This window comes from Pholcus phalangioides, unplaced genomic scaffold (genome assembly GCF_987345545.1).
Source record: "Pholcus phalangioides strain wild (caught in Gottingen) unplaced genomic scaffold, Ppha-v1.0 ptg000042l_1, whole genome shotgun sequence".
NCBI classification, from domain to species: domain Eukaryota; kingdom Metazoa; phylum Arthropoda; class Arachnida; order Araneae; family Pholcidae; genus Pholcus; species Pholcus phalangioides.
Window position 1 is genome coordinate 16554179 of NW_028301628.1, and position 25323 is coordinate 16579501.

The 25323-nt window shown below is 38.1% G+C and overlaps 1 protein-coding gene across 2 annotated transcripts in view; it reads right to left on the reverse strand.

Annotated features, from left to right (window-relative positions):
* Positions 1-25323, reverse strand: part of snu (ABC-type transporter snustorr) — a 350310-nt gene that overhangs the window by 45307 nt on the left and 279680 nt on the right. For both annotated transcript variants that reach the window (XM_089255064.1, XM_089255065.1), the window contains exons 11-13: positions 24750-24865; positions 4393-4463; positions 2904-2992 (exon numbers count right to left, since the gene is read on the reverse strand). In XM_089255064.1, coding sequence (XP_089111190.1) covers positions 2904-2992; positions 4393-4463; positions 24750-24865 — 276 coding nt within the window. The remainder of the gene's footprint in view (positions 1-2903; positions 2993-4392; positions 4464-24749; positions 24866-25323) is intronic.

Consider the following 25323-nt stretch of genomic DNA (forward strand, 5'->3'; position numbering starts at 1 on the left):
CTGAATGCACAATCTCTAACAAGTCCAGTTCTTTTGGATCTGTTCTTCTCTCAAATGGGACTTTTGTCATCTTTCCTTGAATGCACGCTTCACAGTCATTCAGTTTTTCATTCAGATTAAAATACATTCCTTGAACTGCATTGTTTCTTTGTGCAGATTTCAGGTCGACTTCATTGATATGACCTAGTTTCTTGTGCCAGGTCATGATCTTGGATTCTGCTGTATACCTTGAATTTTCTGGTCGATTACTAGCATCGTATGTGTACAGACCATTTTTCTTGGGTACAATCAAAGCTATTTCTCCTTTTTGGTTTTTAACAAGAGCTTCATTCCTTTTGAAAATGACAGTTCCTCCATATTCAGTGATTTTGTTCACAGATAATAAATTTGTCATCAGTTCAGGAACATACAGCGTATTCTTCAATGTAACTGTAGAGTCTCTGTTGGATTTCAGTTCTATAGTTCCCTTTCCTTGGAATTTAGTGTTTTGACCTACAACCGCTAGATTTATCATTCCAGTATCATGGTCCTCAATGAGATTTTTGAAACTGGAGTCATCACAACACATGTGAGATGTGCTTCCACTATCCAAACACCAGGATGATTTGGCTTGTGGTTTGTCTACAAGTGATGACAGACACTTCTCTTCTGCTTTGAAGGAAGAGTTATATTTTTTCCCATTCTTTGACCAGCAGTCCCGAGCAAAATGTCCAGGCTTTTGGCACTTGTGGCATCGAAATCGTGTTTCTTTTTCACTTGATAATGATTTTGTACGCCGAAACCTGTGGTGTGGTTTCCCTTTTCCATAAAATGCATCTTCAGGCATTTATGCCTGAAGATGCCTTTCAGCCTTGGAATGCGAGCTCCTTGCTTCACTTTCCTCAATTATCTTTATTTTCAGGTCTTCTGGTCATGGCAATTCATCTCTGCACTCTATTGCAACTCGAAAGTTCTCGAATGATTGTGGAAGACTGTATAACATCATTACACACAGCAGGTCATCATGGATTGTAACATCCATATCTAACAATTTGTCTACAGTGTCCATAAATGCATTGAGATGCTCTCTCTTGCACCAGCTTTCTCTTGCATCTTTAACAATATCAATTTTTTTAACAAAGTTGCTTTTCTTGCAGGACCAGAACTTTGATAGATACCTTTTAGTGTATCCCATACATCTTTGGATGTAACACAATTTTTTACTTGTTTCAGTTCTGTAGGGCTGATGATAAGCAACAAATCAGATCTTGCCTCTAGATCTTTGTCAAGCCATTTTTGTCTCTCCTCATCTTCAGCTGGTTCTGTGATTTTCCCATTCACATAATCCCACAGTTTACTTTTAATAAGTAAAGCTTGTGCCTGAACCTTCCAGGTGTCATAGTTTTCTTTGGATAGTGGCTGTATACAACTTGAAACTCTGGTGGTTTCCATTTTAATATATTTATTCAGACTCACTAACCTGCATTAAGCGAGCACTGGTCCCCATAACCTAAAGTAACTTCAAATATTTTATTTAGACAGGAAAAATGGTAGTACCTTCATAAGGAAAGACAAAAAGAATACAAAACTACAAAAGGTAAACAAAAAGAACGTTGCCACACATATGTAACATAATACACACTCTGAGGGGTGAACAAGATTAAGTGAAATACTATTGGGGGACTACTAGATTAACAATAGATAAAGCTAAAAAAACTTATAACATCCAAAGCAAGGAATACAACTAGGTCTTTGCAAAAGAACTGCTACAGACCCTCGTAGAAGAAATAATTCAATGAGGAGATGCAGAAGAGAGGATCCTACGAGAAGATGCAGAAGAGAAAATTAGGAGAGAAGATGCCGAAGAGAGAATTTAGCAAGAAGATGAAGAGAGAAACCGGCACGCAGAAATGCTCCTGTAGTAGAATAAAGAATTGCTTGAAGTAGAACAAAAAAATTTTTCTCTCATGTCCATCGCTCCATATACACATCCCTGACCGTCTCCATCAAATATCTCTTCAATCAAATCACTTCAAACAATTAAACTATGACTTCAGCCATAGTAAAGGAACGAAATTCAGCAAAATTAACATTATAAAAAAAATAATTAACATTGAAAGCTACTCAAAAATTATAATAAAATTTGATGAAACAGTAGGGTAATCTAATTAAGAGCCAGTTAAAATACAAAAGCACAACACACTTTCCTCTCTCGCCCACCATCATCTTCTACCCTTAGGAGCAACAAGTGGCAAGAAAACTAAAACTTCATTCTAATTTTATTTCATTTTAAACAGATTCTTAAAAACACCTGTGTCGTCCCACTGGAAAAAAGTCTTCTTAATCCCTTTCAATTGTGGATTTTCAAATTTCGCATGACACATTTCTGTGAGTGGAAGTTAAAACTATGAAATGTCATGGTTATTTATGTATGGTTCATGTTGCTTGAAGAATTAAAAAATTAATTTTTCTCATCATTTCAATCTTTTTAAGTAATCAGCTAACATGATACTTTTTTCCATCTCGCTAGCCCTAAAAATGCTTCCTGGGCACCTCTGGTCAAGAACCACTCATTTAGAGCAATGCTTCTTAACATTTATTTGCCCCCCCCCCACTCCCCACTAGACCATATGTTCTTCTAATTGCCTTCTTACTTACAGCCACCCCCACATCATCCCCACGTGAAACCTTCAAATTTATAAAATTGATTTCTGAGTATAAAACTGTATAATCAATAAAAATTTTATAAATAGGGCTGATCTCACAGCCCCTTTGCTAGTTTTTCCTCTTGTGGGAGGTTCTACTGGTAGTTCAAGCAAAAGAATGTCATTGTATAAAAATTTGCCATCCAATGAGTCTTAGGATAAGATGTATTATTTCTAATCTTAAATAAGACCTCACATTTAGCTAGATTATATACATACCAGCCATCCAAGAGCGGTCAACAAGGCCCAGTTTTTTCTCACTAATAACGATTATTCCTGTCAGAGCCATGGCCATAAAATATGTGATACTGTATAAAAAAAGAAAGCAAAAAGTAATCTAGGTCACTTCAGATTTATGTATACAATAAAGTATAGGACTATTTATGGAACAAAACTACACAATTTATTGGTAATTTATAGAGCCCAGAAATTAAGGTACAAAAAATGGTCAAAATAAACAGGTAAAAAGACATTAAAAATGCTTGAAATAGGCAATTAAAAATTTTTTTCTAATTAATAGAAAAATAACCGAAATCTATGATATTAAGTGTTCGAAAGCTGACTAAAAAATTGCTTGTACTTACGTTGTCTTCTGTTTCAATTATATTTCATAATATTATTATTTGTAATTGATTTTATACAAAAACAAAGTTTTTGTGGTCTCTAAGGATCATTACCACTGGTGGTCTTTCAGTGCTTGGTGCTCCGGACATCGCATCGCTTTCCACCATGGCCCAAGCCCTCTGGGTGTTCTTATATCCCCTATGAGGACAGAGCGGGGGTTCATGGTCAGTTTCGGGTCTGCTATATCCAATTGCTATAGGTGATATGACCTCCTTCAGTGATGTTGCAAGCTTCATGCGGACTGGCCTTCTTGTTTGTATAACCCCCATGAGAAAATTTCATCTATTGATAATGAAACTCTAAGTAATAGGGGATGTTGGATGTTTGCTATATTTTTGTGGAAAAAATGTTGATTTTCATACTTACATCTATACCCCTCAAGAAATATTTAAAAAATTGTTTGTCATAAATGAATTTTCAAAAGTAATTACAACTAATTAAACCTCTGAGAAAAAAAGCTTTAGATGACAACTAATTCAGCCAATTTCTCTAATTTGGAGTTATTATTGTTTTCCTAATTTAGTCAACTAAGAAGAAGGAGGAGGGTAAGCACAAATCCAGAGGGGGGGGGGTCATGGAGAGACCCCCCCCCCCCCCTCAAGAGTCCGATAATATGGAATAACAAATCAGTCCCATATTTTAGGGAACAGTAATGACTAGCAATAAACAATAAATTGTCCCTTGGACACACATCATCCTGGATCAGTGCCTGAGGGGCAGGGGCTGCTGACTGCTAGTTTTGCATAGGGTGCCGCTTGGTCTAAGACCGGCCCTGCATCAAACAGAATTGTAGAGATGTAGAGTAGATGTAGAGCAGAGATGTAGAATTTTTCTTCCTTAGAGCATAGGTGTATGTGTGTGTGCTGAATAGGGAATGTGAATGACTCCTCAGAAGACTGACATTTTCCTTCAAAAAAAATTCATATTTGTATCAAATACAGTTATCTGTGCTTTTTTGGATCAATACTTCACTGAACACTGTAAAAATTGCATAGTGCCAAAATAAATATCATAAAAGAGACAATTTACACTTTTTCCCAAAAAACCTACCAGTCAACCGATTTTGAAATAAAAAAAAACATACCCAATTGTAATGCCAGGTGCCATAAAATAAGCTAACTTTGTATCTTTACTTCCATACACAGCAGTTTCAATCTATGAGGAAACAATTTAAATAATAAAAAAAATATTTTACGTACTCTTATACTCTTTATAATATTTTTGTTGAAATTAATTAGAATGTGATGTGTAAAACAAGGCAAAAGTTGATAGCATGGGCAGAGATACTGGGATCATTGATCAATTTGCCCCCTTCCCAATCTAATCTAATTATACAGTCGAAGCCCCTTATTAAAATCATGGATAATGTTATCATTCAGATATTGTTATCATTTTCACAAGTAACAAGACCAATACCATACGTTGAGCACTGGTTGAGAACCGCTCTTATATACACTCATGTCCAAGGGCGTAAAGTTATTGAAAATGTTGGGGGGGCTCAAGCCCCATATAATGGAACCTCGTTTATTCGTCGCGTCGTATAAACGAGGTTTTTAAGCACGTCGCTGAACAGTCGGGTCAAAGCGTCGGGTCAACAATCAACCTCCGTTAGCAGTCAGTTCATTTCGGAACTTGCAACAGATATTGTTGAAGCCACATCCATTCCGTGGTCACATCCGCAGGAACACTTTGAAAATGATTATAATTTTTTTCAAGGACTTTTAAAGACTTGAAAATGAACTTTTTCTCCAAGGATTTTCAAGGAGGGTACGAACCCTGTCCCTATATACCAGGGATTGACAAATCTCGGGCTCCAGGTCACCATGGCGACTAGAAAATCGGTATCGGCACCAAACATTCTCTGCATAGGATTGCTAGAGTGGAATCATAGGATGACGAAAACAGTGTGGCTTTCAACATGGGAGAGGGGGGGGGGTCTCCGTAAGTCCTGAAAAAATCTAAAAAACATCATTTCGGACCGTTTTTCTTCAGCAAAAACCATGCTTGGCTCTTCAGGAATATGGCTGTTTCGTACATAGTTTTTGATTTGTCAAGATCGGCTATATTCAAATGACATCAAAACAGGAATCATTCAATGTTTTAAAACAGTATTGAAATTTATACTCGATGAAAAATTCAAAAAGCATGGTCATATAGGCTTATGCAGCCAGAGCCGCTATCCTATAAAATGTTTGACAAATGATTTTACTTCATGTTCATTTCTTTTTCTCTTTAGAGGTGGGGGGGGGGGGAAAGAGGACAAAATCACTGAAAATATTACGATTTGATATTTTGGTTTTTTGTTGGTCGGCATTTCTTCGAGCAGAAATACTTAATTTCGTTTCATTTGTGTTCAATAATGTACATTTGAATATAGTACAGGAGTACCGTATTTGATTTGCAAAAAATTCAATATAAACAAACAAAACAAAAATATTAAAATGTCTGAGTGAGTACAGTGTTTAAAGAGAGGAAAAATGCAACACCATACTAAGCTCTTTCACGTATTAATAATGAGAAAATTATTATTGCGTAATTAATGACAAAAGTTCGGTGTAGATAATATCTGATATGGTGATAATCTCATTATGAAATCAATCAAAAAAATGTGAAGGAAGAGCAACTTTTTTGCGCATTAACCCTATATAGTCCCGTTGATTTTTGAATAGACATGGTAAATGGTCAAAAAACTACAAACAGGTTTTTTGGTATTTCAGAAAGTACATCCTTTAGTGTCATTTCAGTACAAGGTTACAGCTATATAAGTACAATAATTTTTATCTATCTAGAAAAAGCCGATTCCTTGTTGGTGTCATATTTCAGAGCTGTCCCAATTATAGCACCAAATTGAGGGAAATGGAAATAAAATTCAAGGACGAAACTATTCAACTTTGCTGCGCAAAATTCTATCTGTTTATAGATAACATTAAAATTAAGGCAGACTATATTTTACCCTTAATTAATTATTTTAGCTAGTTAAATCCAGTATAATTAATTAAATTGCTGTGATGATGTATTGTTTCAGTTAAAAATATGCTAACAGTGCCAATTTACATCGGTTTCTGGAAAAAAATAATTTTCAATACGTTTTATGGAGGAGAACCATAGAGGGTATAAAAACATTGGTTTCGATTTTAGTTGGCCAACATAGGTGATCAGTTGCTATTAATATTAAGGTGTGCCGCAGATAGCAAACGTTTAAAAATCCATTGGCATAGCAGCTCGCTTATTTTTCTTAACAACAAACACTTCAGTATTAGTATAATACTGAAGTCATACTGATATCAGTAAAAGTATAAATACTTTTTTTTAAAATTCATAAATCAGAAGGGGGAAAATCTTTGTTTACATATAATATACGTCTGAGCGAGTGCTTATTAACCGAAATGTATAACACTTATATTCAACGTATAGTGTTTTTTTGCTCATATACTACTGATGCATGTAAAAAATTTCAACGTTGAAGGACCTGCAGGACCGGTAATTATTTTTGGGCAAGCATTATCTTATTTGCAATCATTTTCAATAAATCAATTGGTATCAGTTTTGACCATAAACACCCACGTGATAGATATGCCATTCATATTTTATCCTAAAAATTAATTTTAACAAAAATAACTTAATAATCTAACGATATAAAAATTTTCAATCATGTAATGCTGACCACGGCCTATCGAAAACCACGGTTTAAATCACCAGGAATAACCAAACATAGCAGCAATAGCAAACAGTTCGAATGAAATGCATATTTATACATTTCGTTGATTTAAAATAAATATTTCTTGTATCCTCATGTTGTTCATGTCAAATACTCACATTTAAATTTACGCAAAAAATACACACAAGAACCTAGCTATACAATTATATAGTTTCTGAACCGGTCCTAATTTCTGCATGAAGTGGCCCATTTAATTTAAACAGCACAGTATTTACTCTATTCGCTAATAAGCTAAACATCTTTGACCCTATTTATGCAGGGTTATAATTGTCCACTTTTTTCTAGGGGCACTTCAAGTCAAAGGTCCTGACTTGCAGAAAAACCAAAAAATTTGGGTGTCATAAGATGTTTTTTTTACACAAATTATTTTCGACTTATTTTGTTCCTTGTTATTAGAGACCACTGTTTAAGCAAAACAAATTTGAATAATCCAACTCGCAGTTTTCCAAACTTTTTGTTTCATCGTCCTCCTCTTCAGAATTTGTTTTTTTCTCAATCCCCTCCCCCCGGACCTTTCCATGCCCCCAAGGGACGATATTGCCCATTATAGGATACTCTGATCTAACTGATCATAACTTCAATAACAATCTCTGTTCCCATTCTTCTAATCACTATCACCGAATATTATTACCAAAATCTCTTGTGTTGTCTGATCAATAATTTCATGGTCGGTTTTCTTTCACCTTTCGTAGTTTTGTAATTTCTGAACTCCGGATAATCCACCCTCGGATAAGAGGTTCTACTGTACTTTAGATTTCTTTAGCAATCTTGTTCCAAACAATGTCGTAAAAGCTTTTGGCCTCAAGAATATCTGTATAAACATTTTATGCAATCGCAAAATTCCCAAAAAATTAGAGAAACTGCTAATGAGGTTGTACTTACCAAGATTATTGTTGCTCTGCTACAAATTGGGATTTGATAATGATTCCTTCATCATGAAGGATGAGTAAGGATGCAACGATCGATCAGCGTTGACTTGAAAATTTGTAACATGAACACTCAACGATGACACTTGTATTCAAAAATAACTGGATGTTTCTTCCTCTTCTTATATGCTATAGTTAATATGGCAATCATGTTTTCGGTATTGTCAACTCTGTACAGAAAAATTTCTCACGTCTTCGTGCGCAACCATTTGTCGGCAATTACCTTTTGTAACTACTATAGTTCGGCTGGTCAAATGGTGATTTGACCAGCCGAATTCATCTTTTGTGAACATTTCGGATGTCTTATTCTTCGTTTTTTTCTCATGGTTAGTACATCTGGACAACATAAAAATGTAACACTGTGCTAGCTTCCTGAAGGAGGGACACAGAGATGTGTGTTACTTAAACACCTATAAACACATGATTCAGTTAGATGGCGGTATCCATGACTGAAAATTTCGGGAAAGTTCTCACGCTTCCTCAGGGAAAAATTTCCAATACATCTGGCTGTCCATTCGTGTGCGTCTTTGTTCGGAATTCGCCTATATATATGTGTGTGTTTGTGTATGCTCCGCCTCGCTTCAGGGCAGTTGTATTCTAGAAAGGCTACTAAATTTCTACAGTGGAACAAAAATAGTCAAAGTGCCGCTGACAGGAAAACTACAACATCCATCTCATTATTGCTATCATATAATACATTGCTACCTCCAGAGGGGTGTACAAACAATGAGGAAGGAGATCGTACAGGAAGCGATATAGACCCGTCAACCAGTTCCCAAGTTAACAAGTGAGGAGGGGTTGGGATGTATTCTGTTGAACAGTTTTCTCCTTTTTTTTTAACTCATAATGGGTATCTGTCACAGGCATAGTACAGAAGTGCATTCAAGAGGAATCACTGATGGCATTTTCTACTTCTGTCGCCAGCCGATCTACAGTGACAGTAAACAATCTTCAGCTAAGAAAAAATAAATTAGTGATTGCTCTTTTTTGATGCCCGTGCCAGAAGTACGTGCTTTGTTGTCCTCAATGGTTAATCCTGCCTATTGCGACCCAACGCTTTTCTTTGATCTTGTCCCAAAGCGATTTGCCTTGTCCTATCTACCCGCGAAAGCTGGTTGTCTGGAATAACTACTATATGGTCATACAGGCCCCCTAACTAGGCTGGAGCAACAGGGCATTGCCCCCGGGCCACATGCCTAATTGGGCGCCACAAAATAATGTACATTTATTTCGCATAATAATAATCCTTTCCAAGGGCCCCCAGAAAAAGTGTGCCCTGGGGGCCCCGAAAAGGCACTCTATGGTCCTGTGTTCATAGAAAAAGAATTTTCTCGCTAAACATGGAAAGAAAACCTATAATTTTTTCTTTGTTGAATTAATTTTCAATTTTAAATCTTATAAACGGATGACAGAGAGAGAGGCTTGAAAAGATCTCTCGTCCAAAGATCTCGTTGTAAAGTCATAACTATTATCATCAGACATACATTGCACTATAAACATGCCCCCCCCCCGCTCAATGGTGGGACTAACCAACACCTTCTCGAGCAAGCTGCTTTAAAAGGTATTGGACTAACAGGGCTCCAGTGCGGGAGCACGATTCCCCCCCCCCTATCATTTTTTGTTTTTCACACGAAAAATTCACTATATCCACCAAAGGCCCCAGTCTGAGGCCCTGATGCAGGATAGGGGATGCCTATAACATCTCTTTTATAGTCCTTGCCAACAAAATTAGTGAAATGGGATTACTCGTTATCAAGTTATCGCAGATTCCGGCCAGTCCCCGAGTGACGTTATACCGAGGACTGACTATTTATGATTTATTGAATTTTAAATAGATACATTTTGCGGCACTTACATACTGATATTGTGCATGCATTTCACTATTTATAAAGGGGTGGCCAACCTGCTTCCTTAGGTAATTGAAGATTAATTTTTACTTTTTAAATTGAAGAAATTCTTTTCAATTTGTGAGCGATATTTTTTTTATGAATGAATGAGTCTTGTAGCCAACTTGAAGGCTATCTCCCTTCCCCCCCCCCCCACCGATAATGTGTAGTAGGCCATCTTTGCAATGACCTAATTGATAACTTTTTATTGAATTAGTTTTAGTTTCGTTTCTCATCTTCGAAATTCCCAACCAGATGGGGAGCAAACGTTGAGGGGGCGGGGATATCACATACCTCATTGGCGTTGCTGTCACTGCCTTTTCAGTCACCTCATCAATAAAAATTATACAGTTCGTACAATTTTTATTGATACACATGCACAATTTAGATTAGGATGTTCAGTTTTCCTACTCAAAAATTCAAAAAAAATTCTAATTTTCTTTCCTAAATGAGCATTCTTACGAAAACGAAGAGCCAGTCAAATTATATTAGTGGAGGGTGCAAATCTGTTCCACAAAACAAGGGTTATGGTGTTGACTACACTCTTTAGGAAGACGTTGGCTGAGGTGTTGGGCAACATTTAAAATTTCCATGAGTGCTGCGAACGTAAATAGTTCAGGAATCCCTTAGTTATAAAGATAATATTTTGTATTAATTGTTAAAATGTAGTGGTGACTTAACGAATGGGCCAATAAAGCCCGGTCGAGGGGTTTGTCTTGGACCTTTGAAAAATTATCATTTATTTTTCATTTCCTTTTTTAAAATCAATATTATAATTCACTTGTTGTTTATTTGATTCTATGTTCTACCCCCACCCCCAGTCAAATTTTGTTGTAAAGGAGCTTGAAAAATGTTTCGGCATCGGTCCTCAAGATCTGTTATGAATGGGCATTTAGAACGTGCTTTTTTCCCTAATATTTTTCAAAAAAACATTGGGGGGGGGGGCCTAAAAGTTATTGGTCCTCCCGCATATACAGGACTCAAGCTTGTACGAAGGAGAGGGAGAATGCATTGCACAATGGTTTTTTTCAGTAATTACCTCTAGGTTCTGGCACCTATTCTTTATAGAGTGTAATTTATTTCGGTTTCAATATCATTGCTTCCCAATTTTCAACCTCCCCCCCTCCCCCCCCCACCATGCATCTTTGGGCTTATTTTCATGTCGGCGCCATGGCCGTCCTCCGGTCGCAGTGAACAAAAGAAGAGACACTCAGTTTTTGCCACAGGCAAAGAAGAAAGAGCCCCCCTCAACACCTCAAAGAATCTTCCTCTCAGCCGTGCCTTCTGGCAGTAAGGATTGGAACCGATGGAGGGTGCAATTGGGGATTGAACGGCAGGGAAGAAATGAGATAAACATATTGTCATGGAACAAGAAAGCCAAAGACCATCCAGATTTTTTAAAAGAACTAAAATTTTGAGCAGATTGTTTCCATTAACTAATTCATAATTAGGACAACTTTTGGTTAAAAAAAATTTTTTCATCATTGCAAAATGATTAAGCCATATTCATACGAATTTTTGGGGGGGGCTGAGCCGCTTCTTCAAAAATGTTGGGGGGGGCTCGGGCCCATGGGCCGTATAGAAGTTTACGCCTATGCTCATGTCCATAAATTAAGGATAATTCAGAATCGCACGGAAATCGAAATCTAAAGTAAAAATTTCACCTTAGAATTATCACACATATCTGCAAGAATGATATGCAAATTTCAGGAAGCCACCAGATGATACCGATAGTACGTCACAATGACGAGAGTGTAAGACAGGGGTATATAAGGAATGGTGGCAAAGAAGTGAAATCGTTCACAAGAGTTCTGTAAGGCGCTCAGTGCCATAAGCGAATAGTTATGACACAGAGGACGCATGTGGATGATTTTTTACGTGGTAGAATTATCGGTCGCCTGGAATGTGGGCGTACTCAGATGGAAGTATCTGAGGAACTTGGAATTGCCCAAAGTGCCATCTCTAGGCTTTGGCAACGATTCCAAGATAACGGAAATGTCAGTAGACGTTACAGTACAGGTCGCCCCCGAGTTACAACGCCGAATTAAGACCGGTATTTGGCAGTAACTGCCAAAAGAAGCAGACGGAGCACAGCATCCGACCTGTCTCGTCAGCTATCTGTAGCCACGGGTACCACAGTTTCAAGGCAAACCGTGTACAGACGTTTGGGAGATATTGGTCTATATGCTCGCAGGCCTGTCAGATGTGTTCCGCTCACAGCAACTCATTGTCGGCAGCGATTAGCCTGGAGAGTAGAGAACATGCAATGTGGACATCGTCACAGTGGGCTTGTGTGATGTTTTCCGACGAGTCCAGGTTTAGCTTGCAGTCTGATTCACATCGGACTGTCATATGGAGAACGCCAGGTACCCGTTACCACCAAGACAACATCATTGAACGGCATTGTTACGGTGGTGCAGCATTGCTCGTTTGGGGTGGAATTATACTGGGTCCCAGAACAGATCTGCATGTTCAAACCGGAACCATGAAAGCCCAAATTTATCGCGACATCATTCTGGAACAACATGTACGTTTGTTTAGGGGTGCCATGGGCGCAGAATTTGTGTTTATGGATGACAACGCCTGTCCTCACCGAGCAAACATCGTAAACGAATGCCTTGAATCTGAGGATATAACCCGTATGGAATGGCCAGCATTCTCACCTGACTTGAATCCGATAGAGCATGTGTGGGACATGCTTGGCCGACGAGTTGCAGCCCGTTAACCACCTCCTACATATGTACCGGAACTTCTGAGAGCATTGCTTGTGCTGAGTGGAGTGATCTTCCGCAAGATCAGATCGGTAATTTGATACTCAGCATGCCTAGGCGTTGTACGGACTGTATTTCATCGCATGGGAGACATACAATGTATTAACCATCATACCAACCATGTAATATTAAGTTTTTGTAAAGGAGATATTTCTTACAATTGCTCCAGGGAGCAAAAATCGTAGTTTTTATGAATGGTATCATACATACACCATCGTTTTTGTTCTTTATCTATTGTTTAATAAATGGGCTTTATGATTAAGTAACGTTCGTTGTGTTTCTGAACCTTTATTCGCCGGAGCTGTCATTATCCTTAATTTATGGACATGAGTGTATTTTCATTTAATTTACTTAAAAAAAAATTTGCTGCAAAAAAATTCAGCCCTAATTAGTTATAGAAATAAAAAGATACAGATAATTTATGGACATGAGTGTAGTATTTCTATAGAATAACAGAAGTAAATAAAAAAAGGCAATATTTATTTTTTAAAAATATGTGGGGGTTCTTCCCCCTCCTTGCATACACCTCTGTGAGCACCCAGGGGTTGAAAATACTTCAGACGCCCCTGACAACAGTGAAATAACACATCATTGGATGTAATAATGAAATAAAATGAGAAAACTCTCTGTAGCCTTTTTAGTACCTTATACCAAGCCATATTCTTTCAGTTGCCGTTTGGTGTCCAAGCTGGTTTTGAAAAAAAAAACCCAGGTGGGAAAAGGATACTACACTGCTCAAAACAATTAGGGGAGCAAGCAAAAAAGTGAAGAAAACCGTGCGAGACAGCCACGTATTGGCATACAATGGATAGTACACGCGTATCAATGCGCAATACAGAAAAAAGATGTAAAAAAATTTGGAATTAAGCTTTAATTCTTTGAAAATATGGAAAAAACATGATTTAGGGCTACAATTTGGTTACATGTAAACGATAAAAAAAAGTAGTGTTTAGACATGATGCATGAGTTTTAATAGGGCGTGTGGTCTCCTCGAACAGCTAAGACTGTTGCACACCTGTTTACCATGGATGCGATGAGGTTATCGATCAGACTTTGGGGAATACTGTTCCACTCTTCAAGAAGTGCAATCTGCAAGTCTCGGACAGTAAGAGGCGGCCTTGGTCGCGCAGCAATGAGTCGTCCGAGCATGTCCCAAACATGCTCGATTGGATTCAAGTCAGGAGAGCACGCTGGCCATTCCATACGCTGTATTGTTTCAGCTTCAAGCATGTTCTCCACCAGACGAGCTCTATGCGGTCGGGTATTATCATCCTTTAAAACAAAGGAATCTCCAATGGCTCCAGCGTAAGGGATGACATGAGGTCGCGGTATCTCGTCTGCATACCTACGGGCCATCAAAGTGCCATTCCGAATGATATGCAGGTCAGTACGTCCGCCTATGCTGATTCCACCCCATACCATCCAACCAGCTCGTCTGTATTGTGACCTTTCACGAACGAATGCGGGGTAATTTCGAGTGCCCCTATCCCTCCATACCAGAACACGTTGGGTGTCACACTCCAGACTGAATCGGGACTCGTCTGTAAACAGCACTTGGCTCCAATCATGTTGCTCCCAATCTTGATGTTCAGCAGCCCATCTTCTTCGGGCCGCACGGTGGCGTGAGGTCAACGGAATGCAGACCATCGGCCTACGTGCATAGAGCCCTCCCTCATGAAGCCGATTACGTACTGTTTGGCTGGACACCCTTTGTCCTGTTGCCAAGAGCAACCGTCTTTGCAGCTGCGTAGCATTCTCTGTTCTGTTTCGACGGGCTGTTAACCGTATATACAGGTCATCAGTTGCTGTAATGGCGCGTGGCCGACCTTGCTCTGGTCGACGTCTAACATTTCCTGTTTCTTGGAATCGATTCCACAGCCTTGCAACAACACTTCTGGCGACTCCAACAGCGTCCGCGACACTACGTTGTGTTTGCCCGGATTCCAGTCTGCCTATAACACGCCATGCCATGGATTCCGGTAAATCACGTTGTTGAGACATCCTCAAGTCACCATGTCTCAAAAAAAAAATACTGCGCAATCGAATTTCACAATTACGGCAGTAAAACAGACGTTTCTGCAACATCCCAATTGCTGCCCTTATCTCCTTTTTCTGGTTTTTGACGTCATGAACTTTGATTTGCATATGAAGTTTTCTTCTTCCGTTTCCTGCTAGGCTTTAAATTATGGATGATTCATTTTATGTTACTTATCGGTATACATCTTTGCGTAATTTTGTTAAAACCATGTGCTCCCCTAATTGTTTTGAGCAGTGTATTTCATTTTGCACAAAAGAGTAAAATTTCATACCATCATATTCTAAATACAAAATAGATTGTGCTTTAAAGACATTAAACAACTTGCACATGAAGTTGAAAGGGTGGCTTATTCTAGGGTCAATCATTTTCAGATTATTCAAATTGTATGATATGTAGCGTTATTGTAATCAGGCCTACCAATCTTGCTAGAGTTTTTGCCTTTATATCTTTTAACCTTCTAAACGGTGAAGACTCATATATGAGTTCGAAGACAACTACCGTCATTTCGGCCTGAACTCATATATGAGTCCGAAGACAACTACCGTCATTTCGGCTCGAACTCATAAATGCGTTCGCCAGGAACCAGTTCCTTCCCCCATCTCATTGTACGGTTAGTGACAGGTACACAGTGTCGTCAAACTGCCCCTTCCTGCAACAATACAGCCCTCTCCTCCCCAAACTCATCAATGTTTGAAAAGAAGAATAGCTTATTGAGAAAAGAAGGATTACTTGGTTTGAAAAGGGCACAAATACCCACGTTGTAGTTGAAAAAAAGAAAGAAAGAAAAGGAAAGTTTTTACCAGTAAATTAGAGATTGTTAATTGATTTGACAAAAATATTTATTATTCGTATCTATGAATATATATTCAAACCTATGAAATTTAACCACTGTTTTGAGGTTTATTCCGAATCCATTAATTCATTCATCATCCACGCAGAAAACTACAGCTTGTGCTAAGAGAACAAATTATTAGTTTTTCCTCCAGTTATTACTAATTATATTTGTGCTAATTCACTCGTTAGTAGCTTGGTTAGGGCAGCGGTTCTCAACTGGTGCTCCGTATGCATTTTCCAGGGCTCTGCGACCGGTCGAGGAAAATGAAATGAATAAACAAAATATGATAAATCAATTAAAATGAAAGGCCCACGGGGCTCCGTGAGTGAAAAAAAATTTAAGAACCGCTGGGTTAGGGTATGTTCGTGTATATTTTTTAACGAATGTTCTATATATCATTTGTTTTATGTACTATGATTCTTGGGCAATTTAATGTTCTACTGAAATTGTCACCAAATTATTGAAGCATCTCATGGAAAAAAAATCTCCAGCGTGGCTTCGTTAACCTCTTGAGCAGGACCGTCATTTGGGGGGGGGGGCTTTTGAAAATACACTAAAAATGGTATGTACATATATATATATATATATATATATATATATATATATATATATATATATATACACACACACACATTGAGTGCATATGCTTTGCCCCCTGTCGTTCTCGTTGGTACGTTGCGTCGTTTCAAAAGCCGTCCGTTGAACAACGTTCTAAAGGGGTTTCGATATTTTTTGCTTTGAATTATTATTATCTACTCTATAATATAAAATCCCAAACTCGAAAAGGGCCTGTTTCTAAGCAACAGAAATTAGTGATGATTTTATGTAACGAAAATCTGTTACGTTTTTGGGTTACGGAAGTCGGTTACAATTTTGGTTCAAGTTTTCATTTAACTCTTGCATATCGGGACCAACTCTTGCATGCCCCCCATCGGGACTAATTTATGTGTATGTACCGAGAGGCTCCCACTTCCTACAGTAGGGACCCCTAGGATGGGAGGGATAGCGGGCCCCAAACCAGCTTTTTCACGGGCCCCTCTGTGGTTAATTTATAGTGTGAAAAATCAAAAAGTGATAAGAATCGTTCCAGCCCCTGTCAGCCCTGCCCTTGTGGGGGTCATACCGACATTGTATAATATACATAAATCACCGGTGCTCCCAACATACGGGGTCTTGGTACCTTGGTACATTGCACATGTACCTTCATGGGGAAGTTAAAAGGTTTAATTTCCAGAGGCCCTTGATGGACCTCATTGTTTTCTTGCTGCTTTAAAACTGAAAAATTTCCGATAGCGGAAGCTGAAGATATTTCCAGTCCGGAATTCGGTCCGGAGTGATTGCGTGGGGCGCTGGATTTTATTCGTTGGTAAAATGAATACAAATGAATATTTTCCATGGCCCTCACAGGGGTATACCCGATAAGCTTCCGAGTCGGGGACCCCGTTTCATTTTGGGGGCCCAGGATGAATCTTATTCTCTTCTGGGTCCGACGTATTTTGTTGGGGGCGATGGGTTTTATTCGTTAGTAAAATTAATACAAATGAAAATTTGTCGTGGCACTCGCAGCTGTGGACGTCGGAAAAGCTTCGAGGTCGGTGACCAGGGCCGTCATTTCAACTTTTTCTGGGGGGGGGGCAAAGGACATGTACTGAATATATGTATATACTAGGGGGGCTCTGCCCCCCTGCCGCCTTTGGCGGCCAACCCCCCCCCCCACTTCTCTCCCGGACATATCTTGTTTATTTCGTCCCACTTCATCAGCGTGCTATGGAAAAGGGGAAAGGGACGTGTGAAAGCACCAGCCTACTGAAGAAGCGAATTTTAATGAAAATAATAATAAAGCAACAAAAAACAAATGAGATTCATCAAGTATCCCCAGAAAACTTCCCCATGGGGGTCCCCAGATTCAATTCGCTGAATTTCAGTGGGGCCCCACACTGGATATATCTTGGGCTACCGATGTGTTGCAAATTTTACAATGTTAAACCACAAAAATCAATGAGATACATTCAGGGGCACCGAATTACAACCTGCCAACATTTCCATGAAGCCCTGACCTGCAAGCTTGTCGGACACCCCCCTGTGAGAATTTTTCATTTTTATCAATTTTACAACGAATAAAATCCAGGGCCCCACATCCAGTAGCGGGGACACAATACGCAGATTTTTAGTGGGGCCCCAGACTGGCTATATCTCGGGTTTCGGCTGTGGCAAATTCTACAACAGAAAAGAATGAGATTCATCCAGGGCCCCCAAAATCAAACCTGTAAACATGGGGCCCCCCGACTTGGAAGCTTGTCGGTCATCCCCCGGTGCGAGTGCCATGAAAAATTTTCATTTGTATTCGTTTTACCAACGAATAAAATCCAGGGCCCCAAAATGAAACCTGTAAACATGGGGCCCCCGACTTGGAAGCTTGTCGGTCATCCCCCGGTGCGAGTGCCATGAAAAATTTTCATTTGTATTCGTTTTACGAACGAATAAAATCCAGGGCCCCCAAAAAATTACCCGGGACACCAATTCGCATACTTTTGGTGGGGCCCCAGACTGGCTTTATCTCGGGCTTCCACTGTTGCAAATTCTACAACAGAAAAGAATGAGATTCATCCAGGGCCCCCAAAATGAAACCTGTAAACATGGGGCCCCCGACTTGGAAGCTTGTCGGTCATCCCCCGGTGCGAGTGCTATGAAAAATTTTCATTTGTATTCGTTTTACCAACAAATAAAATCCAGGGCACCCAAAATGAAACCTGTAAACATGGGGCCCCCGACTTGGAAGCTTGTCGGTCATCCCCCGGAGCGAGTGCCATGAAAAATTTTCATTTGTATTCGTTTTACCAACGAATAAAATCCAGGACCCCCCTGGATATATCTTTTGCTTCCGCTATCGAAATTTTTCAACGTTAAAGCAGCAAGAAAACAATGAGATCCATCAAGGGCCCCTGGAAATGAAAACTTTTTACTTATACGTGAAATCTTCCCCGGGTACCCCGACCCTGTGTTGGGAGCACTGCTGTTGTGTGTGTATATTATACATATATATACCTCTCGGCATGGACCTCCCCCCCCCCTCCACAAAGGAAGGGCTGACAGGGGCCACAACGATTCTTATCACTTTTTGATTTTTCACACTATAAATTAATCACAGAGGGGCCCCTGAAAAGCTGGTTTGGGGGCTCGAAATCTAAATTCCAGCCTAAGGGCTCTGCTGTAGGATGTAGGAGCCTCTTGGTACATGCACATAACATGGTCCCGATGGGTCAAATGGGTCCCGATATGTGAATATCGACCCAATATCGATATATGAATGTGAATATCGATATATGAATCGAACCCACTTCCGTAACAGACTTCCGTCACTCGGTTGCTTAGCAACAGGCCCTTTTCGAGTTTGTTTGTGATTTTATATTATAGAATAGATATAACCCCCCAATGACGAGCCTGTCGGGGGCCGATGTGGAAATTGATAGGTTTCATTTTGGGGGCCCTGGATGAATCTCATTGTTGTCTTTTGTTTAACATTGTGGAACTTGCAACAGCTGAAGCTTGAGATAAATGTATTTTGTAAACGTATTTTGTTGGGAGCGATGGGTTTTATTCGTTGGTAAAATGAGTACAAATGAAAATATTTCATAGCACTCGCAGCGGGGGATGACCGACAAGCTTCCAGGTCGGGGGCCCCATGTGGAAATTGACAGGATTAATTTTGGGGGCCATGGATGAATATAATTATTTTCCGTGGAATTTTGCAACAGCGGAAGCCCGAGATGAATCCAGTCTGGGTCCCTCACTAAAATTCAGCGAATTGGAGTCTGGGGACCCTCGTGGAGAAGTTTTTCGGGGTTACTTGATGAATCACATTTGTTTTTTGTTGCTTTATTATCTTAAAATTCAGTAAGCTGATGCTTTCACGTGCCCCTTTCCATAGCACGCTGATGAAGTGGGGCGACATAAACAAGATATGTTGGGAAGGGAAGGGGGGGGGATTGGCCGCCAAAGCGGCAAAAGATATTCTTATACAGGGTGCATGTCATTTTACTTGCGAACCAGTAAATTCAGACTCGTAAATATAGCAAAATAACAGGTGCTTGAGTTTAAAAAAAATCTCATCTCTGTTGTACTTTCAATTGCCTATTGTGTGCCAATACAACAGCTGTTTTATCGGACTTCTTAAAACTGGCTATTCTTCTAGTACCCACAGTAGGTACAACAGATAAGTGTGCACAAAATGACCATGGTGCAACAAAAATAAATCCAAAATGAAAGAGGGAGAGAACTAGCGAACGCTTTTTCTCAGAAAAAGAACTTGTATTGTATCAAATAAATGCCGAGCCAAGTTGACAAACCCCTTTTTTTTTGACAAAATGGTTGATGCAAAGATGGAATGTCCTGTTTTTTCTCCTTTGTGATGTCACTAATAGTTTTCTTTGTAAGGATTCGCGATCCCCAAAAGAAGTTGAGGAATGTAAACTTCCTGGAAAATGTGCAGAAATCTCTCTTGTGATAAGATTATCTGCCTTAGGTGGAGATAAACTTGGAAGTCTGGGGGGCGCGGTCAGTATTGCTGTGGGAGCAAGGTGATGATGATATCTATACACATATACATTAGACTAGTCGACTTAACCTTTGACGTTGGAGGGGGGGGGCGGTGCACCCCATGCCACCTCCCCGTATCTCCGCCCATGTGATCTGCTATTTTTTAAATTCGAATTCAGTCATTTCCTTGGATTCCATGCCATTTTTCACAAAAATAAAAAATACCAAACTATTACTCGATTCTCGAGTAAAATGACTTCCCCTCATTCAGTTTTTCGCTCGATATAATCAGATAACTCAATGATTATTTTTTTTTTTAAATAAAGTATTCCAACATTGACTATTGTTCATTTTGAGACATATTTCTGGAAATTTTTAAATGCATATTTTTGCGATAAATGCGTTTTCTTTTTTTAGCATATTTTTCATTTCTGACTTATTTCTGAATTCCGAAATGGACGATTTTTCTTTTTTTTTTCCTGGGTGTATTTTATCTTAGGGAAATTTCCGCACTTTAAATACATATATAAATAAATATATATATATATTTCAATTATACGTATATTTTTCAATACCCTCCCCCCCCCACATATTCTGAGCCTTTAGGGCAGGCATATTAACGCATTTTTAAGGCACATATTTTTATATTTTATGCATATTTCGGCATTATAATATGAGTGTTTTTGCTTCTTTTTTTGATTTGTTGGAACATTCCAATTCATTTTTTATCTCTTTCAAATGCATATATAATTTTTTTTACAATTTTGCGTGCATTTTTCATTTTTGATGCCATAATTCGGGATTATTCGACGATGGTTTAAATTTTTCGCATATATACATCCTTTCCAAAAAAATTAGAACACCCAGAAATTTACGAGTTTCCTTTTCTATCATGATCATATCATATGAGCTTTCATATCTTGAGCATATCGGTGGCAAAAAATTTTCATAAAGTAGATTAAATGCGTCGTAAAATACCAAATTAATTTTTTCCTCTTTGTTTCAAAAAATTGGAATACTCCGAAAGCTGTTTGAGAAAATTAGAACATTTGGCTTAAAACCTATTACTGTATTACATGAATATTTTCATGCAAATTTACATCAACTTGATCGAATAAGTGTTTCATATCTTTCCTCATTATGTATGCAAACCTACTATCATTCAATGTTCGCAATACGGGTAGAAAAACGGGAAATTTCTGAAAAACGCATAATTACGCATGTATTTGCGAGGACTGTGTGGGGGGGGGGACGTGTGCTGATATCGTACGAATACATTGTATTTGTACTGTGGCCATCTTTGGTCTTGGCCATGGATTTTATGCATCAAGACATTCAATTTATGAGTGTCCGGCACAGACCCGAATCGGGCCTCAGCTATAAATCCCATCTTCGCTATCGGTTCCCCGATAGCGGTTTGCAATTGATCAGTTTTTATTAATTTATTTATTTTATCCCGAGTCCGCAATCTCTTGATAAGATTAGTATCAGGTACAATCATCAGATATCACGAAACCATCGAAATATCGATGAGGTTTGATACACATTGGCGAATTCTTGATACTATCTGCGTTTTTCATCTTCAAACGAAGTCTTTAGTGGAAACAAAAAATAGAGGCCAATGGATTAGAAGGCATCTCTGGATGGAGGTGTGAACGTTAGGCTCTCTACCTTTTGATTCCAGTTGAAGACGTATGGTATGGAGAAAGAAATTGCATTTTCTATCATGATTTTGACTCTTTCTAAGCTATTACTTAATTGCTGCAGCAAGTCACATAGGTGGAAAGATGAAAATGTAAATTATAACCATACCCTTAATTTGAGCTTTCCAACTTGAGCTCTTTATCAACTGCTCTCGTAAATTTCTAGGGTGTTCTAATTTTTTGAAAAAGAACGGGTATTTTAATTTCATGGTATAATTCGACATTTTTAAAAATGCAGATTCAACTTTATTTTTAGTGCATGTTTTAGCGTCTAATCCGGGCTCTAGTTACAACTTTCTTTCACGTTTTGAATTCCAGAGACTTTATTTACTTCGAGTATTTGTGTATTTAAACTTTTTCTCAGTATGTCACTGTGTGTTTTCATGTATTTTTTTGTTTGGTAAGATGATTTAATGCACCAAATTTATATATTTCAGAGAGAATTTTTTTATTATATTCCGATGCAAATGACTGTATATCTAATATGCGTATTCAATCTCACTAAACCTACGCTCATTTTTGAAATTAATTCCACGATCATAAGATATCATGGAAAAAAAGAAATGAATATTCAAAAAGAATGTGAGTAAAACATTGAGAAGCAGTTTTATACCCGAAAGTTTTGATAAATTAATTATTTAATGATGTTCCAAGGTTGGGAAGTAGCTGTAGTTCTGCTCGAATAGATTTGTATCAACTGACAAATATCAGTTGTTACAATGCCTTGCCTCGAATAGTAGTAATTCCAACAACACTGATTTAATCAACGCACATTATTTACGAAAAAGCTTTTCGATTTTCAAAAATAATTCACATTTTAGGTGAACCTCAAAATCGCGAGAACATACTTCAACACTTGCAAATTTAAAAAATACAATTAAAATATAAAGGGGCATATATATAGAATGCTTCTCGAGATTCAGAATATTTATAGTGTTCAACTTGAAAATATTGGGACATTTTCAAATACCTAGTGGATGGATTAGTAATTTATTTTTAGTACGCTGTGACATTTCGTTACTAAGTTAATCATATCAATATTTCACAAGCGAAAGCAAGTAAATTTTATTGCCTGTTAAAGCTAATCTATATTGATAGTTATTTACCATAGAATGCTGAGCATCTATAAACACGCTACAATAATTTCGTTCAAAATTTTGAGTATATCCCGCCTTTATGTGTTTTTTATTTAGTTCGGAAAATAGAAAAACTTTGGAGAATGAAAGCAGAAAGTACATTTCTGGGAAGAAAGAGTCAATCATCGGGCGTTACCAGCCTGTCACTTCGGTTCAGCCCCCTCTCGACGGCTTATCATACATGCCAATTACCCATTGTCACATACTGGGGGGAAAGCATTCTAGAATCACGTGACCCTGTGGTCATTTTGAAAAGATTTTGTGAAAATAAGTAGCTTTTTTTGAAGAGGTTTTGTGATCGACCCTGAGCCGTCGATAGGGTTAAGAGTGGACTTTTCTATCCACATATGCTGATATTAAGACAAAAAAGAATGAGACTAAATTCCTGCAGAAGCAACTTCTCAAATGCTTAAATATAAAATGAAGAACAATGAAGCTTAGAAAACAGAATAAGCAAAAATTGGAAAAGAAAATAAGAATAAATAAAAATAAAACAACTCAAAATAAAAATTAAAGTAGTCTCATGTGTTTGTGTCACTTTTAAATATAAAAAAAGCTCTCTCAAAAATGTATATAATTATATGCGTGTTTCAAGAAATAAAAGGAAAATAATTGCTCAAGGTTTGAGATTGACACACACAAGGAAATAATAGGTGTTTTGTTCATGTATAAAAACATGTTATTTTACACGTTATGTTTTACATAATATGTCCAGATATTATTGCATTATTTTCACAATTCAAATTGGAAGAGGAGCACCTTGTTTATTCTTTGGATAAAAAAAAAATCATCTGTGAAAGAACGCTAAGTCAAATTTTCATTTCAAATTATTATAGCAGAGACCTATTCCACTTATTATAATATTTTTCAGTGGTGTTTCTTTTTTTAGTTTTTTCAAGCCTATTACATATATTTTCATTTAATAACTATGAGTGAAGTGTTATGATTGAATGATTTATCGTTGTAGGACTGTTGCTCTCTGTGGCGAGACTTTTTAACGGGGAGATCGGCTCGCATTTGCGCCTTGAAGTTGGGAACCACAGAAAACCAACTTCAGCTGACCACCACTGTGGGGTTCGAACCCGGATCCTCGCATCGCGAGTCCGTCCCTATAACCACTCGACCACCACAGCGGCAAGTGTTTTGTGTACTAGTATTCATAAACTGAATTCTGAACTTAACTAGAACTTTACTTATGCATCAGGGTTTTTCAACTAGTATGCTCCGTGAGAATTGTAGTTGCGCCATAAAAAGATTTTAAGGAAATTATTAAATTAATTTTTAAAAGAAGTCTGAAGCCTCAGATATTCATTATACAGTATCTGAGTACTTAAGTGCGAGAAATTTATTTATTTATTTTTCAAATTAGATGCATGTGTAAGAGGGGAAACATCAATTGAGAGAAAATCCAGCGTTAGTGAGTTTTCACATTGCAAAATAAAACTATTGACCAAATTTCATATTTATAGCTTTGGCAATTTTGGCTCAGCAATGATTGTCCCATATAACCTTTGAGCCCCCTCATGACCACCTTAGGGGACGAATTTTGGAAAACCCCTTCGTAGTGAGACTTTACGTCATGAAATAAAATCACCAACCAAATTTCATGTTTATATCTTCAGCAGTTTCAGCTCGGCGATGATGAATCAGTCAGTCAGGACATATTATTTTATATCCATAGTTTCCAAACTTTTTTGTTCCATCGCCCCCTTCTTCAGAAATTTTTCTCTCTCATCGCCCCCCAACTCAAACAAGCCCATAGAATCAAACGGTATAACCGTAGCTTCCATATTCCCCCCCCCCAGTCTATTCCATCGCCTACCAGGGGGCGATATTGCCCACTTTGGGAAAAACTGTTTTATATGTATAGATCAAGAAGTTGAGATACTCACACTGACAGGAGGTTCTGCTAAATGTGGATTTCCATAAGTTTCCTGTAGAATTTCTTTAGCAAAAATCTGGAAACTCTCCATTAAACTTGCATATATAGTGATACTGATATGTTGATCTATACAGATAAGATAAAACAAAATCATGCAAGTGTGTTAAAAAGCAAATGTATATGCAGGGTTGTCACATATTAAAATATTTTTGTGAAAATAAATTGAAATACGTCTGATGTGAATTACAGTAGAACAATGTTGATCAAAATAGATTGGGACTATGACCCCGGTTTACCAGGGTAAATATGATAAATCAATTAAAATGAGAGGCCCACGGGACTCCGTGAGTCAAAAAAAAATTTAAGAACCCTGGGTTAGGTAAGATTAATTACTTCGGAAATATAAAATTTCATTTATTTATTTATAGATTCAATATCGAGTAAAATATACAAACATCTTAATCCGGCCCTGTTATTAGTCCCCTACACAAGCTCAGCTACACATGCTGTCTTTTAATCTCTTTTCCTCCTAGAATGTGGCAATCTCAAATGGACGGAATTCTGTTTGGGACATTTTTGCAGCG